A 15,784-nucleotide genomic window follows, 5' to 3' on the forward strand; every position below is an offset into this window, starting at 1 on the left:
ATCTTTCTAAATTTGTTATATATGACGTTTGAATTTGAAAGTTAAGGTTGCCAAATTAAATTTTAAATTTGACACCAAATCATTTACAGTCGCCCGATATTTACATTTTTAGTTGTAAAACATTCTAAAACACTTGATAAAGGCAAAAATAATGACTTAATTGGATGTTTTTTTGATTTGTTTTAGCAAAATTTTGCAATTAACACCATTTTCAACAGTATTTTGTGTTTTTCGTCCTATTTTTTTTTTGACAAAACTTCACTCAAAAAAAGCTACTAACATTGACACTGATCTACCCTAATGTAGCTATAATTCTTTTGTCTTTACGCTGTTTACGTTTCAAAGTTTTTTCTCATGAATGATTGTAAACATCGTATTAAGACATAGACGGGGACGGGTTTTCAGCCTCAATTTATGTTTAATTTTAACTCAGAAATGACGTGCTTTCGACAAAAGTTGGAATAACGAAAGTTGTTTCTTTTGACGAGTCTAATTAGGGGTTAAAATATTTGCTCGCAATCCTGTATGTCTACCCAAATGTAAAGAAAGCGTTTTAAAAAAATTCCAACTCTAGGATTTTTTTCCACCGATTTGTCTAATTTGACTAGTACCACTTGTGATTGAAGGAAAGCGTGATTTTCCTCAACGATAAAGCTCGATCGCTGCAAGATCTCTCAAACGAATCAAGTGAGGAGGATGAGTTTTTCGATTCGTTGCATGAGTCAATTGTTGCATGCGATCGTAAGGGGAAGTACCACAAAAAGGCGGCGCCTCAGCCGCCGCCGATCAAAGCAACGCTGGTTTTGAAACCAGGAGTGGTGAAACCGTTGGAATGTAAGGAAGTGTTTGTGCAAGAATCTAAACCAAAACGTCGCACGATTATTAACCGGTCTTTGTCGGTTTCCAAAGGGAAATTCGACTCTTTGACTCTGTCTAAACTAATCAATTTTCCTAAAACGATCAGAGATTCGCTTGAGAAAAGTGGGAAACTGCACAGAATGCAATCGAGGAGTGAGGACGATTTGAGAGTGGCTCGGAGAAGGTTGAAGATTGAAACGTTACAAGGCATGGATTGTGTGGATTTATTGATTGATTGATTGATTTCACTAACGCTTTTAATGTGTTTTGTGTGATTTTCACAGTCTTGAACTTGGTAATGAGTTGGTGTTTTTTTAGGATACTCCAAGCGCAACGTTGCCTCGCACGAAATGGACGACTAAGAAGAAGACTATTTAAGACTTGTGATTTGGTTTGTTATTCTATTAGGTATATTTTATGTAAAACATTGCTTTTTAGACAATTTTATTAAAGAAATTCCTATATTAACACTCAGAGTTGTTTAGAAACTAAACGCGTGTTGGTGATATTTATTATGATCTTTAGGTTAAATTATTTATTAAAATGCATGATCCTAGCCGATTTTATATTAAGTTTGTATTAAATACACACGTAATGAATGAAATAAAGTGGTTGTTGTTTGCTTACTCATTTCACCAATTCCCACACAAAATAATAAATAAAAAGTGAAGAGTTGGAACCAAGGAAAAAAGTACGTTTTTGAAGAAGTAATTTTTTGTTAAATTTAATTTTAGTTTTTAATTGAAGAGATTTTTTCGTACCGTTGCAAAAAAATCTAAAAATCGATTTTAAGTTTGTATTTTTTGACATATTTTGCTCAAATAAATTACATTTTTTGGAAAAATTATTTGTAAAGATAAGAACTAAAATGATTTATTTTGGCTTTTGTTCACTCAATCTGACTCTTTAAAGAATTGTTTATATTTTTTGAATAAATGTCACAACAATGTTAACACTAGATTGTTTAAGTAAAACTGATTATTTCGAGATTTTTTTTTGAATTAATTTGGAAAATCGGAACACATTCTAATTTTCATAATTTTAAAAAAACTGTTTGGCTTATGCAAAAATACTCTTTTAAATGATTTTTTGGCTTTTTAGTTTTTTTATAAGGATTACTATTTGTAGAATTAAACGCAAAATCAACTTGTTCTGTAATAAAATCTCAATGTTTGTGCTTTATTTTGTTCCGTAAAACTTATTTTTTAATAATATTTGCTTTAGTTATTGGAATAATCGTTTTTTGTTTGTTTTGTTTAATCTGTTATTTTTAAGACTTATTTTTATTTTGATTGCTTAATTCGAGGAATAAAATTGCTTGTTTTAATGAACACAATGAGCATTAAATTATTTACCATATTTCGGTCGATTAAATTAACTTAATAGTATATTATTCAACGAGTGAGAAAGTTAGCCATACGAACCGTAGGTGAGTGGAGTTATTCATTTGAGTGAAAATGGACATTTTTACGAGTTTAATACTATACTTTTTTTAATCTTAAATGTTAATGACTAAATTTTTTTTAATATTTTTTCTTTTTATTATATTTATTGTTATTATTATTAATTTTTTTCAGGTGAAAATTTTGAACAACTTTTTCAACTAAAAACGGTTGAGAAAAGTACAAATTCTTTAATATTATTAGAAAAGAAATTGTGCAATTTATGGATAAAAATTGTAAAAATATGATTTGAACAAACTAATTTTTGTCTTATTTTGTTTATTCACTGAAGATTTTTCGAAGAATTGTTTATATTTTTTTAATAAATGTCAGAAATCCAACTGATTTATTAAATAAGAACTTTTTTTGAATTGATAAAAATCGCAAAATTGGTTTTATTAAAGTATCATTTTTAGGTAATTGTTCTCGATTTTTTTAACGAAAATTACCACAGTATTAAAAGATGGTTTAATTTTTACAAAAAATTGCTTTTATTTTGTTGGATTAACACTAGAAGTCGGAAAATTAGTTGATTTTTTTTAAGTAAAACTTTGTTTAATTTGAGATTTTTTTGAATTAATTTGGGTAATTGGAAGACATTCTACATTTTGCTAATTTAAAAAAATTATTTGCCTTGTGCAAAAATTATTTTTTAAATGAATTTTATGCTTTTGTTTAGTTTTTTTTATTAGGATTTTTATTTGTAGAATTAAAACCAACTAATTTTTTAATGAAAACTCCACTTATCTCAATGTTTTTGCTTTATTTATTTCCGTTTAACTTATTTTTTTAATAAGATTTGCTTTAATTATTTGAAAAATTTGTTTTATTTGATTGTTTAATTCGAGAAATAAAATTGCTTTTTTTTAACGAAAACAATGAACATTTAAGTGTTTAGCATATTTCGGTCGATTAAATTAATAGTATAATTAATAGTATATTATTCAACGAGTGAGAAAGTTAGTCATACGAGTCGCAGGCGAGTTGAGTAATTCATTTGAGTGGAAGTGGACATTTTTCACGAGTTTAATACTATACTTTTTTTAATCTTAAATATTAATGATTAAAATTTTTTCAATATTTTTTTCTTTTTATTACTTATTATTACTATTTAATTTTCTTCAGATGGAACAACTTTTTCAACTACTACTATTGAGAATAGTACAAATTCTTTAATATTATTATATAAAAATATGATTTGAAAGAACAATTTTTTGTCTTGACTTGACTATTCACTTTAGATTTTTCGAAGAATTGTTCATATTTTGTTAGAAATGTCAGAAATCTTAAAATTGACTGATTTTTTTTAATAAAAATGCTAATTTTAAGTGATTTTTTGTATTAATGCTAAAAATCGAAAAAATTGGCTCCAAAGTCTATTATTAAAGTATTTTGTTCGATCTAGCTCATTTTTCAACGAAAATTGCCATAATGATAAAAAATTATTTCATTTTTACAAAAAATTCTCTTCATTTTTTGCCTTGTTTTGTTCAATCTGTTTTTTTTAGAAGGATCCTTATTGTAGAAATATCAAAATGAGCTTATTTTCTAACGAAAATTCCACTAAATTCCGCTTTATTTATTGAAAAAATCGTTCTGAAATGAGTTTTTTTAGTTTGTTGAAATATGGCTTGTTTGGTACAATCTGCCTCATTTTTGAAATGAAAAATAGCGAAAACATACTTTTTTCACTCTAGTTTTAATGACTTTTGATTTGAATTTGGCGCCATGATTGGTGCGTCGCAGCGCCACTTCAGGCGCCACCGTTCCGGTAAATTTGCGTTATGTTGTTTTTGAGTGTTCGCAGTGAAAAGTTGATAAAAGTGGTGCAAATCAACCGTCTTCAACCCCTCCATCATCACCCAAATCAACCCAATGAAATTGAGCGATAATGGCTGATGAACAGGTAAATTTCCCTCAATGCGACAGCCTCCAAACCACTTGAACTTCACTCCCCCTAATCGCCCCCTTTGTCTCTCTCGTCATCCCCAGGAGATCCGCCAACTGGAGCTGCTGTGCAAGCAGCTGTACGAGTCGCAAGACACCGCGATCAGGGCCGACGCCGAGAAGGCCCTCGTCGTGTTCCAGGACGGCCCCAATGCCCTCACCAAGTGCCAGGTGCTGTTGGACAGAGGCGACTCGTGCTATGCCCAGTTGCTGGCGGCCACCACCTTGACCAAGCTGGTCTCGAGGAGTGCACAAGGGCTGAGTTTGCAACAGAGAGTCGATATTAGGAATTATGTTTTGAATTATTTGGCCACGAGGCCCAAATTGCCCAATTTTGTCGTCCAGGCGTTGGTGACGCTCTTTGCGAGGATCACCAAGTTGGGCTGGTTTGACACACACAAGGAGGACTTTGTCTTCAGGAATGTCGTCAATGATATCAGCAAGTTCTTACAGGTGCGCTAAAAATGACAAATAAACCCAAAATTGGACTTTTTGGGGCACACTTTCTTAGAGTAAAACCCAACATTAAAGTACGTCGACACGTGTTTCATCCCATCATAGATGCAGAAATCCCAAAGTTCGCTTTTTAGTTGAAAACAATCCTTAATTAATGTAAAAATTGGACATATTTTAGAGATTTTATTATGTGGAAGAAAAAAGACAGCTACGTTTTAACGAGAATTGTTTTTATTAAGAAAATCAAAATGAAACAATTAAAAAATTAGAAATGTTCTAATATTTTATCATGAAATGCCGTTGGTGTTTTTGGCATTGGCAACAAAAAACGTTTAATTTGTGTAAAAAGTTGCAAAAATATGCTTTGAATTGAGTTAAATATTCACAAACGAAAAATATGTCACAAAGTGGAAAAAGAGAACTATAAAAATTTATTGTTATCATTGTAAGCCAGAAATGGAAATTTTTTAGACCTACCCTCGCGATAAATAAATAGCAGCTTGTTTAAAAACATGACTTCTTTGTTTCAATAAAATTTACATTTTGAATTTTGCATTGATTTTTTTGCTTTTTGGCTTATTTTTTTAAGAATGTTTTATTTTCTCTGTTCATTTTATTCGATTTAGCATTATTTTTCAATGGGAATTTATTAAAGAAAGAATTGTGTACCTCATAAAAAAAATTGAAAGAAAAACAAGAAATTTTTATTAAATGCGTAAGAAAAATCGTAGAATCGATGTTTTTGCTTTTACTTTTTTGATTTATTTGGTTCGATTTAGTACACTTTTCAATCGGTTTTGTTGTTGTCACTGAGAATTTTTTGATTATTTATAATTAAATTTGGTTTTATCAAACCGGAAATAGATATTTTTTGGCACTAGACTCACAAATAAATCCCTGAAAAAACGTGATTTCTTTCTTAATTTTTTGTTTCAATATATTTTCTTTTCACTTCTTGTTTTTTTTTATTTTGCTTCTTGTAAGAAATTTTCTTAAACGATCCAAAAACATGTTCTAGATACACTTTTTTCGGGTTTTTTGTTTGAATTAAATATTTTTTAATACGAGTTGTTTAATTAAAGAAAAAAATGTTTAATTAATATAAAAAATTGCAAAAATATGGTCATATTTTGATCAATTAATACCAGTTTTATTATAGGTGTATTAAGAGATTTTATATTATGAGGAAGAAAGAAAGACAGCTACGTTTTAACGAGAATTGTTTTCATTACGAAAATCAAAATGAAACAATTAAAAAATGAAAAATGTTCTAATATTTTATCATGAAATTAAAAGCAACATTTTTTAATGTGCCGTTGGTGTTTTTAACAAATTGCGTGTGTCATGTTGGCAACAAAAAACGTTTGATTTGTGTAAAAAGTTGCAAAAATATGCTTTGAATTGAGTTAAATATTCATAAACGAAAAATATGTCACAAAGTGGAAAAAGAGAACTATAAAAATTTATTGTTATCATTGTAAGCCAGAAATGGAAATTTTTTAGACCTACCCTCGCGATAAATAAATAGCAGCTTGTTTAAAAACATGACTTCTTTGTTTCAATAAAATTTACATTTTGAATTTTGCATTGATTTTTTTGCTTTTTGGCTTATTTTTTTAAGAATGTTTTATTTTCTCTGTTCATTTTATTCGATTTAGCATTATTTTTCAATGGGAATTTATTAAAGAAAGAATTGTGTACCTCATAAAAAAAATTGAAAGAAAAACAAGAAATTTTTATTAAATGCGTAAGAAAAATCGTAGAATCGATGTTTTTGCTTTTACTTTTTTGATTTATTTGGTTCGATTTAGTACACTTTTCAATCGGTTTTGTTGTTGTCACTGAGAATTTTTTGATTATTTATAATTAAATTTGGTTTTATCAAACCGGAAATAGATATTTTTTGGCACTAGACTCACAAATAAATCCCTGAAAAAACGTGATTTCTTTCTTAATTTTTTGTTTCAATATATTTTCTTTTCACTTCTTGTTTTTTTTTATTTTGCTTCTTGTAAGAAATTTTCTTAAATCGATCTAAAAACATGTTTTAGATACACTTTTTTCGGGTTTTTTGTTTGAATTAAATATTTTTTAATACGAGTTGTTTAATTAAAGAAAAAAATGTTTAATTAATATAAAAAATTGCAAAAATATGGTCATATTTTGATCAATTAATACCAGTTTTATTATAGGTGTATTAAGAGTTTTTATATTATGTGGAAGAAAGAAAGACAGCTACGTTTTAACGAGAATTGTTTTCATTACGAAAATCAAAATGAAACAATTAAAAAATGAYAAATGTTCTAATATTTTATCATGAAATTAAAAGCAACATTTTTTAATGTGCCGTTGGTGTTTTTAACAAATTGCGTGTGTCATGTTGGCAACAAAAAACGTTTAATTTGTGTAAAAAGTTGCAAAAATATGCTTTGAATTGAGTTAAATATTCATAAGCGAAAAATATGTTACAAAGTGGAAAAAGAGAACTATAAAAATTTATAGTCAATTTGGTTTTATCATTGTAAGCCAGAAATGGAAATTTTTTTGAACCTACCCTCGTGATAATAATTAATAGTGTGCAGCTTGTTTAAAAACATGACTTCTTTGTTTCAATAAAATTTACATTTTGAATTTTCTATTGATTTTTTGCTCTTCGTTTTTTTTTTTTTTGGCTTATTATTTTAAGAATGTTTTATTTTCTCTGTTTATTTTGTTCGATTTAGCATTATTTTTCAATGGGAATCAATGGGAATTTATTAAAGAAAGAATTGTCTATCTCATAAAAAAAAATTGAAAGAAAAACAAGAAATTTTTATTAAATGCGTAAGAAAAATTTTTTTGAAACAAAAAACGTTTAATATGTGTAAAAAGTTGCAAAAATATGCTTTGAATTGAGTTAAATATTCACAAACGAAAAACATGTCACAAAGTGGAAAAAGAGAACTATAAAAATTTATAATAAATTTGGTTTTATCATTGTAAGCCAGAAATGGAAATTTTGCTGTTTAAAAACATGACTTCTTTGTTTCAATAAAATTTACATTTTGAATTTTGCATTAATTTTTTTGTTGCTCTTCGTTTTATTTTTTTTGCTTATTATTTTTTTTTATTTATAATTTTTTTACTTTCTTTGTTTATTTTGTTCGATTTAGTATATTTTTCAATAGGAATCGTTTTCTCTAACTTGTGGAAAAAAAATTAAAGATAACATGAAATTTTTATTGAATTGAAATCGTGGAATCGATTTTTTAAATGAAAACTTTGCGTGTTATTAAATTGATGTTTTTGCTTTTACTTTTTTGACTTATTTGGTTCGATTTAGCTAAAGGCGTTTTTGTTTGTGTCCTTTTTTGTCACTAAAATTATGTTATAAAACGAAAACTATCATAATAAAAGTTTCGATGATTTTTTACAATTATGTAAATTTGGTTTCACAAAACAGTCAGAAATTCAGAAACATGATTTTTTTCTTAATAGGTAATTTTTCTTTTGGGTTTTTCATTCTGTTTTTTTTATATTTTACTTATTGTACGAAATTTAACATATTTTTCAATATTAGTTTTTATTAAAGAAAAAATTGTTCAATTAATAAAAAAATTGCAAAAATATGGTCTGAAACAAGTTATTTTGTTCTGTTTTGTTCAGTCTGGCTTATTTTTTAATATTTTGTTGAGTAATTGCCAGAAATCGCAAAATCGACTAATTTCTTTTATGAAAACTTGTTTTTTTTTTTACAAGATTTTATTGAATCGTGACAAAAGGCCTCAAGAACTGATTCTGAATTTTTTTTTTGGACTTATATTTTTCGATGTAGCTTATTTTTTAGCGAGAATCGAGTTTATTCAAAATTTTGAGCAAATCATATAAACAGTTTCAATTTTTTTTTGTTGAAAAATAAGCTATTTCAGTGGGAATCTCATTTATCAATAAAATTGTTCAATTTATACACAAAATGTAAAAATAAGGTTTAAAATTACTTATTCTGGCTTGTTTCAGGATTGTTAGAAATTTGATTAATTTTTTTTTTGAACTAGTGAAATCGTAAAATTGGCTGATTTTTTCAATGAAAACTTTGTTTCTTTTAAAAGATTTTATTAAATTGAGGTAAACTATTGCGAAAACTGTTCCCAAATTAACATTTTTTGGCTTATTTTGTTCGATTTAGCTCATTTTTCGTCAAGGACTGTCTTTATTACAGAAATATTTGATTTATGCAAAAAAAAATCAAACAGTCGGAAATAGGCTTTTTAGTCCTACACTTTTTTGTTTATTTTTTTGATTTTTTACATTCTTTTGCTTTCTTCACTCTTCGTTTTTTATTTTTTGCTTATTGTAAGAAATTTTTTTAATTCGATTCAAAACATTTGAAAAATAGGTTTCAAATATACAGGCTGCGCCAAAACTCGCGCCCCAGAGAAAAATGCCATCTAAGGTACGATACCATGAACATGAAAAAAATGTTAAAAAATTCTATCTATAAAAATTTCGAGGTTATGAGAGTTTAAATTTTGCACTTTGACTCTATTTGTTTTGGTTGGAGAAATAATTTTTAAAGTTTTTTTGCTGCAAGCTATTAGAAGCTGTATCCTAAATTGTAACTCTGTTTAATGTTATTTGTGGCTTTTATGGGCAAAACTTATACAAGATTATTAAATAAACATAAAAAATGTCAAATGTTAAAATTTTTTGACAGAATTTTTTCCATGTTCCTGGTATCGTATCTTACTTTTTTCTCTGGGGCGCGAGTTCTGGCGTACCTGTATTTTTTTCGGGTTGTTTATTCGATTTTACAAATTTTTCAAAAAGAATTGCTTTTGTTACAGAGAAAATTGTTCAATTAATGTAAAAAATTGCAAAAATATGATTATTTTGATTTATTTTATTCAATCTGGATTATTTTGATGAATAAATGCCAAAATAATTGACTATTTTTTCTTATTAAAACTTTGCTTATTTTACAAGATTTTATCCTATTGGGACAAAAAACCTAAAGAGCAAGTTCTGAATCAGCTTTTTTCTACTTTTTTTAAGTATGCTTTATTTTTCAACGGGAATCGTCTTTATCAAAAAAAAAAAAAAATGATTTATGTACAAAATGTAAGAGTATGCTTTGAAATGAGTGCTTTTGGCCTGTTTCTGTATGTGAATTTATAGAAATCTGGTTTATTTTTTTTAATCGTCTTAATTTTTCTGAAGTAATGTCATAAATCACAAAATTGGCTGATTTTTTCCTTGTTTTATTAAATCAATGCGAACTATTGCGAAAACTGGCTCTAAATTAACTTTTTTTGGCTTTTTTGTCTGATTTGGATTATTTCTTGGCTTATTTAGCCTCCTTTTTCAACTTTTTATTAAATTTGGGTGATTTTTCCCCCAACACTATAGTTTTTTTCGTGTATTTTTTCTAGGGTTCCGTCGAGCACTGCATGATCGGCGTCCAACTGCTCTCTCAACTCACTTGCGAGATGAACCAAATCTCCGAAGTTGAAGCGAATCGTTCTTTAACCAAACACCGCAAAATCGCATCATCATTCCGCGACACTCAATTATTCGAAATATTCCGACTTTCATGTACTCTTCTCGGCACAGCAATCGAGAATTGTAAAAATCTCAACTTCAACGATGAAAGTCAACACGGACTCATGACCCAACTATTGCGTTTAGCGCAAAATTGTCTCACATTTGACTTCATTGGAACTTCGACTGATGAAAGTTCGGATGATCTCTGCACGGTACAAATCCCGACCAGTTGGCGGCCGGCGTTTTTAGATTTTACAACATTAAAATTGTTTTTTGACTTGTATCATTCCTTGCCTAATACGTTATCCTCACTGGCGCTTTCGTGTCTAGTGCAAATCGCGTCGGTGAGGAGATCGTTGTTTAGTAACACCGAAAGGGCGAAATTTTTGACGCATTTGGTCAATGGAGTCAAACATATTCTACAGAATCCGCAAGGGTTGAGCGATTCGGCGAATTATCACGAGTTTTGCCGACTTTTGGCCCGACTCAAGTCGAATTATCAACTGGGGGAGTTGGTCATGGTTGACAACTACCCCGAAGCTATCCAATTGATAGCGAAATTTACGGTTCAAAGTCTACAAATGTGGCAATTTGCACCGAATAGTGTCCATTATTTGTTGAGTCTTTGGCAAAGAATGGTTGCATCTGTTCCATATGTCAAAGCAACTGAGCCACATTTACTCGAGACTTACACTCCTGAGGTCACAAATGCCTATATCACATCGAGACTGGAGTCAGTTGCAGTTGTGGTCCAGGAGAATCTAGAAGATCCTCTGGAAGATTTGGGAATGGTACAACAACAACTCGAACAACTGTCTGTGATTGGTAGATGTGAATATCAGAAAACTTGCACGCTATTGGTGCAATTGTTTGATCAGGCGGCTAGGACTTATCAAGAATTGATTGCAATTCCGAGGTCTAGTGCGCCACAACATGTGGAAATTACAATACAAGAAGGTAAGAAAGAGGTTTTTTTATAGCCGAGATGCGTAGCATCGAGGGAAATAACAAATTCGAGGCTATAATATTTTTTTCACTACTAGCACACTTAAGAATTATTAATTTAAGTTGGTAATATGTTAAAATAACATAGGAACTGCAAGGAAAAAGGGTTAAAATTTGCCCTACTACCGGTAGTTTTTTTGACAGTTTTGACAAATACGAAGAATTAGAGGTTATGAGGAAGTTTGCCTTTTTTATTTGATTTTGCATAAGTATTGCCATTGGTCAAAATGTTACATTATTTTTGCTATTTCCAAGCGTTTTGCACGGTTTTTTTAGCCAGAAATTTTTACCGAAATACTGGTAAGTCGAAAAAACGCTAAATTACGTTGTGATTTTTCTTCTTTTTTTTGGCGAGGTTTTCTACACGACACTAAATCGGGTGAAAAAACATAATTTGTTTTTTTTTAGTGTTTTAGCACATTTTCAGTCAGAAACGTAATTATTTCTCAAAAATTGGCCGAAAAATCACGAAATTAGGTCACAAATTATGTAATTCTTGTCTTTTTTGAGAGTTTTAGAACGTTTGTAAGCTTAATGGAACTAGAAAATCAGCAAATTGGGTCATAAGTTTTAGCTTGAAATTGTGATGCTTTTTGTTTTTTTTTTAGTCTTTAAGTGCGAAATAATCTAAAAAAAACCGCTGAATTGGGTCGAAAATTGTCTTTTTTTTTAACGGCTTGAACTAAAAACGCATTTTTTCCCGAGATTGTGTTAAAACTGAATGAGAAATCACTAGATTAGGTCAAAAATAGTATGTTTTTCTGACTTTTTTTTTAAGAGTTTAAGCACGTTTTTAACGTGCTAACCCGGGTCGAAGAATGAGCAAATTGGGTCGAAAATAACTTTATTTTTGTCTTTTTCTTTCCAGAAATCCAATTATTGAACAAAATTTTCGTCAAATAAGCCGAAAAAACGCCAAATTTGTTTTAGAATTACGTTTCTGAGCTAAAAATTCAACTTTTTAAGCATGTTGTGAGCAAAAAACCCAATTCGTTGCAAGAATTCACTAAATCAGAACGAAAAATCACTAAAATGGGTTGAAAATAACATTATCTTTGTTTCTTTCTAAAATCATTAAATTAGGTCAAATTTGTCTTTTTTGAACGTTTAAGCACGTTTTTGAGATAACTTGTTAATGAAAAATAACTAAAATGAGTCGAAAATAACATTATTTTTGTTCCTTTCGAGCGTTTGACCGCGTTTTTCAGCCAAAATTTCTTAAAAATAATCCAAAAAACTACTAAATTACGTCAAAAATAGCAAATTTCTTGTCTTTTCTGAGAGTTAAAAATTGAAATTAAAAATTCAACATTTTAAGCATGCTGTGAGCTGAAAACCCAATTCGTTGCAAGAATTCACTAAATCAGAACGAAAAATTACTAAAATGGGTTGAAAATAACATTATCTTTGTTTCTTTTTAGCGTTTGAGCGTGTTTTTCACCTAAAATTTCTCAAAAATAAGTTGAAAAATCATTAAATTAGGTCAAATTTGTCTTTTTTGAACGTTTAAGCAGGTTTTTAACCTTGAAACTCTTTCTTTTTGTGATATTTTTATCGGTCTAAAATAACTGATTTCAGCTAAAATTTCTTAAAAATAATCCAAAAAATTACTAAATTACGTCAAAAATAACATATTTCTTGTCTTTTTTAGGAGTTTAGGCACGGTTTTAAGCTTGAAACTCAGTTTCTTTGCGAGATTTTACTAAAATGAGGAAATTGGGTCGAAAATAACTGATATTTGTCTTTTTTTTCTCCAGAAATCCAATTATTTAGCAAATAAGCCGAAAAAACGCCAAATTTTCAGTTTCAGAATTACGTTTCTGAGCTAAAAATTCAACTTTTTTAGCATGCTTTGAGCTAAAAACTTAATTCGTTGCGAGATTTCATTAAATCAGAACAAAAAATCACTAAAATGGGTTGAAAATAACATTATCTTTGTTTCTTTTCAGCGTTTGAGCGTGTTTTTTACCTAAAATTTCTCAAAAATAAGTTGAAAAATCATTAAATTAGGTCAAATTTGTCTTTTTTGAACGTTTAAGCACGTTTTTAATCTTGAAACTCTTTCTTTTTGCGATATTTTTAGCAAAATGAGGAAATTCGGTCGAAAATAACTGATTTCAGCTAAAATTTTTAAAAAATAATCCAAAAAATTACTAAATTACGTCAAAAATAACATATTTCTTGTCTTTTTTAGGAGTTTAGGCACGTTTTTAAGCTTGAAACTCAGTTTCTTTGCGAGATTTTACTAAAATGAGGAAATTGGGTCGAAAATAACTGATATTTGTCGTTTTCTCTCCAGAAATCCAATTATTTAGCAAATAAGCCGAAAAAACGCCAAATTTGTTTCAGAATTACGTTTCTGAGCTAAATTTTTTTTAGCGTGCTTTGAGCTAAAAACTTAATTCGTTGCGAGATTTCACTAAATCAGAACAAAAAATCACGAAAATGAGTTGAAAATAATATTATTTTTGTCTCTTTAGAGCGTTTGAGCGCGTTTTTTACCTAAAATTTCTTAAAAATAAGTTGAAAAATCATTAAATTTTGTCAATATAATATATTTCTTATCTTTTGAAGATTTAAGCACGTTTTTAAGCTAAATGCAATTATTTGCTTCTTATTTAAGTAGTTTTTTTTAGTCTGTTTTTTCTTCAATTACCAAATTTTTGCACTTTTTTGACACTCAGTTAAACTCAGTTTCTTCGCGAGAAAAATGAGCAATTTGGATCGAAAATAACATTATTTTTGCTTTTTTTCTATCTAGAAGTCCAGTTATTAAGCCGAAAAAAGGCCAAAATTGAGTCCAGAATTATGTTATTTTTACGAAATTTCGAACGTTTAAGAGATAAAAACACAACTTTTTAAGTATGTTAACGAAAAAAAATCAGTAAAGTGGGTCAGAAATAACATTATTTTTGTTTCTTTTGAGTGTTTTTCAGCTAAAATTTCTTAAAAATAAGCCAAAAAATCATAAATTACGTNGTCAAAAATAGCATGTTTTTTTGTTTTTTTTTTGGGAGATTTTGCTAATTGGGTCGAAGATAATTAATTTTTGCCTTATTTATCCAGAAATTCAATTATTTAGCAAAATTTTAAACAAATAAGCCGATTTTCTTTTAACTCTATAATATGAGAGAATATAGCATATGCAAAAAAGTAAAAAAAGTGTTAAAATTTGCCGATTTGTTGTTGACAGTTTCAGGAAAAACAGAAGATTAGAGGTGCAATTATTCTGATGTATTTTATTGAGGAAGTTTAAGTTTTTTTATTTAATTTTATCTCGAGATACTTCACTACGAAAGAAAAACAACTTCACAACCTCTCGACAAACCAAATAATTACAACTAGTAGTGAAAAAAATACAGTATGTCACTCGGGACCAATCGATGCGTTGCAGGTAGACTAACTTGGTTGGTATACATCATCGGATCAGCGATAGGTGGTCGTGTTTCATTCAATAGTAACGAAGAACATGACACAATGGATGGGGAATTGGTGTGTCGAGTGTTACAATTGATGAATTTGACCGATTCGAGATTAGCGCAAGGGGGCTGCGAGAAACTCGAATTGGCTATGTTGAGTTTTTTCGAACAGTTTAGAAAAATCTACGTTGGGGATCAGGTGCAAAAAAATTCGAAAGTTTATCGAAGACTGTCGGAAGTATTAGGTTTGAATGATGAAGCGACAGTTTTGAGTGTTTTCATTAGGAAAATGTGAGATCGAAATTCACACAACTAAACAAAAATTCAAATTTTTTGACTTGTAGAATCACTAATTTGAAGTATTGGGGCCGCAGCGAGCAAATTATAAGCAAAACATTGCAACTTCTTAATGATTTATCGGTTGGTTATAGTTGCGTTCGCAAACTAGTCAAACTGGAAGAAGTCCAATTCATGTTGAATAATCACACAAGTGAACATTTTCCTTTTTTGGGTAATACAGTTAACGTAACAGAGATGCGATGTAGATCTATGTTTTATACGTCTTTGGGGCGACTTTTAATGGTGGATTTGGGTGAAGATGAGGATCGGTTTCATACTTTTATGTTACCGTTGACTGGTGAATTTTTGTAAATAGTGTGTTGATGGGTTGAAAATTTTGTTTTTTAGCTGCGTTTGAGAACATTGGTACCATGTTGGCAGGTGCTGATGGGCCAATGTTTGCACCAGAAGACGCCAAAAAGGCCTTGATTGGTCTAGCGAGGGATTTGAGAGGTTTGGCGTTTTCTTTTAACACGAAGACGTCGTATATGATGCTCTTTGATTGGATGTATCCTTTGTTTGTATTTTCAGTGGCGGACATGATTTTTTCTCCACTCATCGCTACGCTGTGTAACATTTTTTTAAACGCAAAATTTTTTGAAAAAATAATTCAAAAATCACCAAATTAGGTAAAATGGTGTAATTTTTGCCCTTTAAAAAAGCAGTTTTCGTGAAATTTTCCTACACTGGACCTAAAAATCTCTAAATTGGATTGAGAATGATGTTATTTCGCTTTTTAGATGTTGTAGAACGTTTGTTAGCTAGAAAGGCTTTTCATTCGCTATTTAAAAAAAAAAA

At 29.4% G+C, this 15,784-nt stretch overlaps 2 protein-coding genes across 7 annotated transcripts in view; both read left to right on the forward strand.

Moving 5' to 3' along the window:
* LOC123006961 (receptor expression-enhancing protein 1-like) overlaps window positions 1-1,484 on the forward strand; it is an 8,582-nt gene extending 7,098 nt beyond the window's left edge. Inside the window, exons 5-7 of one of the 5 annotated variants that reach the window (XM_044401924.1) lie at window positions 627-1,065; window positions 1,177-1,249; window positions 1,297-1,484. In XM_044401924.1, the coding sequence (XP_044257859.1) occupies window positions 627-1,065; window positions 1,177-1,220 (483 nt within the window). In that variant the 3' untranslated portion in view covers window positions 1,221-1,249; window positions 1,297-1,484. Of the gene's footprint in view, window positions 1-626; window positions 1,066-1,176 lie in introns of all 5 variants that reach the window. The other 4 variants (XM_044401927.1, XM_044401923.1, XM_044401925.1 and 1 more) reach the window with 4 other exon arrangements.
* Window positions 1,485-4,051: 2,567 nt separating this feature from the next.
* LOC123008068 (exportin-7) overlaps window positions 4,052-15,784 on the forward strand; it is a 22,426-nt gene continuing 10,693 nt past the window's right edge. For both annotated transcript variants that reach the window (XM_044403657.1, XM_044403658.1), the window contains exons 1-6: window positions 4,052-4,206; window positions 4,293-4,700; window positions 10,112-11,180; window positions 14,623-14,938; window positions 14,992-15,284; window positions 15,335-15,494. In XM_044403657.1, the coding sequence (XP_044259592.1) occupies window positions 4,192-4,206; window positions 4,293-4,700; window positions 10,112-11,180; window positions 14,623-14,938; window positions 14,992-15,284; window positions 15,335-15,494 (2,261 nt within the window). In that variant the 5' untranslated portion in view covers window positions 4,052-4,191. The remainder of the gene's footprint in view (window positions 4,207-4,292; window positions 4,701-10,111; window positions 11,181-14,622; window positions 14,939-14,991; window positions 15,285-15,334; window positions 15,495-15,784) is intronic.

Source organism: Tribolium madens, unplaced genomic scaffold (assembly GCF_015345945.1).
Source record: "Tribolium madens isolate multiple individuals breed KSU strain unplaced genomic scaffold, Tmad_KSU_1.1 Scaffold_3;HRSCAF=73;Tcas5.2_LG2, whole genome shotgun sequence".
NCBI lineage: Eukaryota > Metazoa > Arthropoda > Insecta > Coleoptera > Tenebrionidae > Tribolium > Tribolium madens.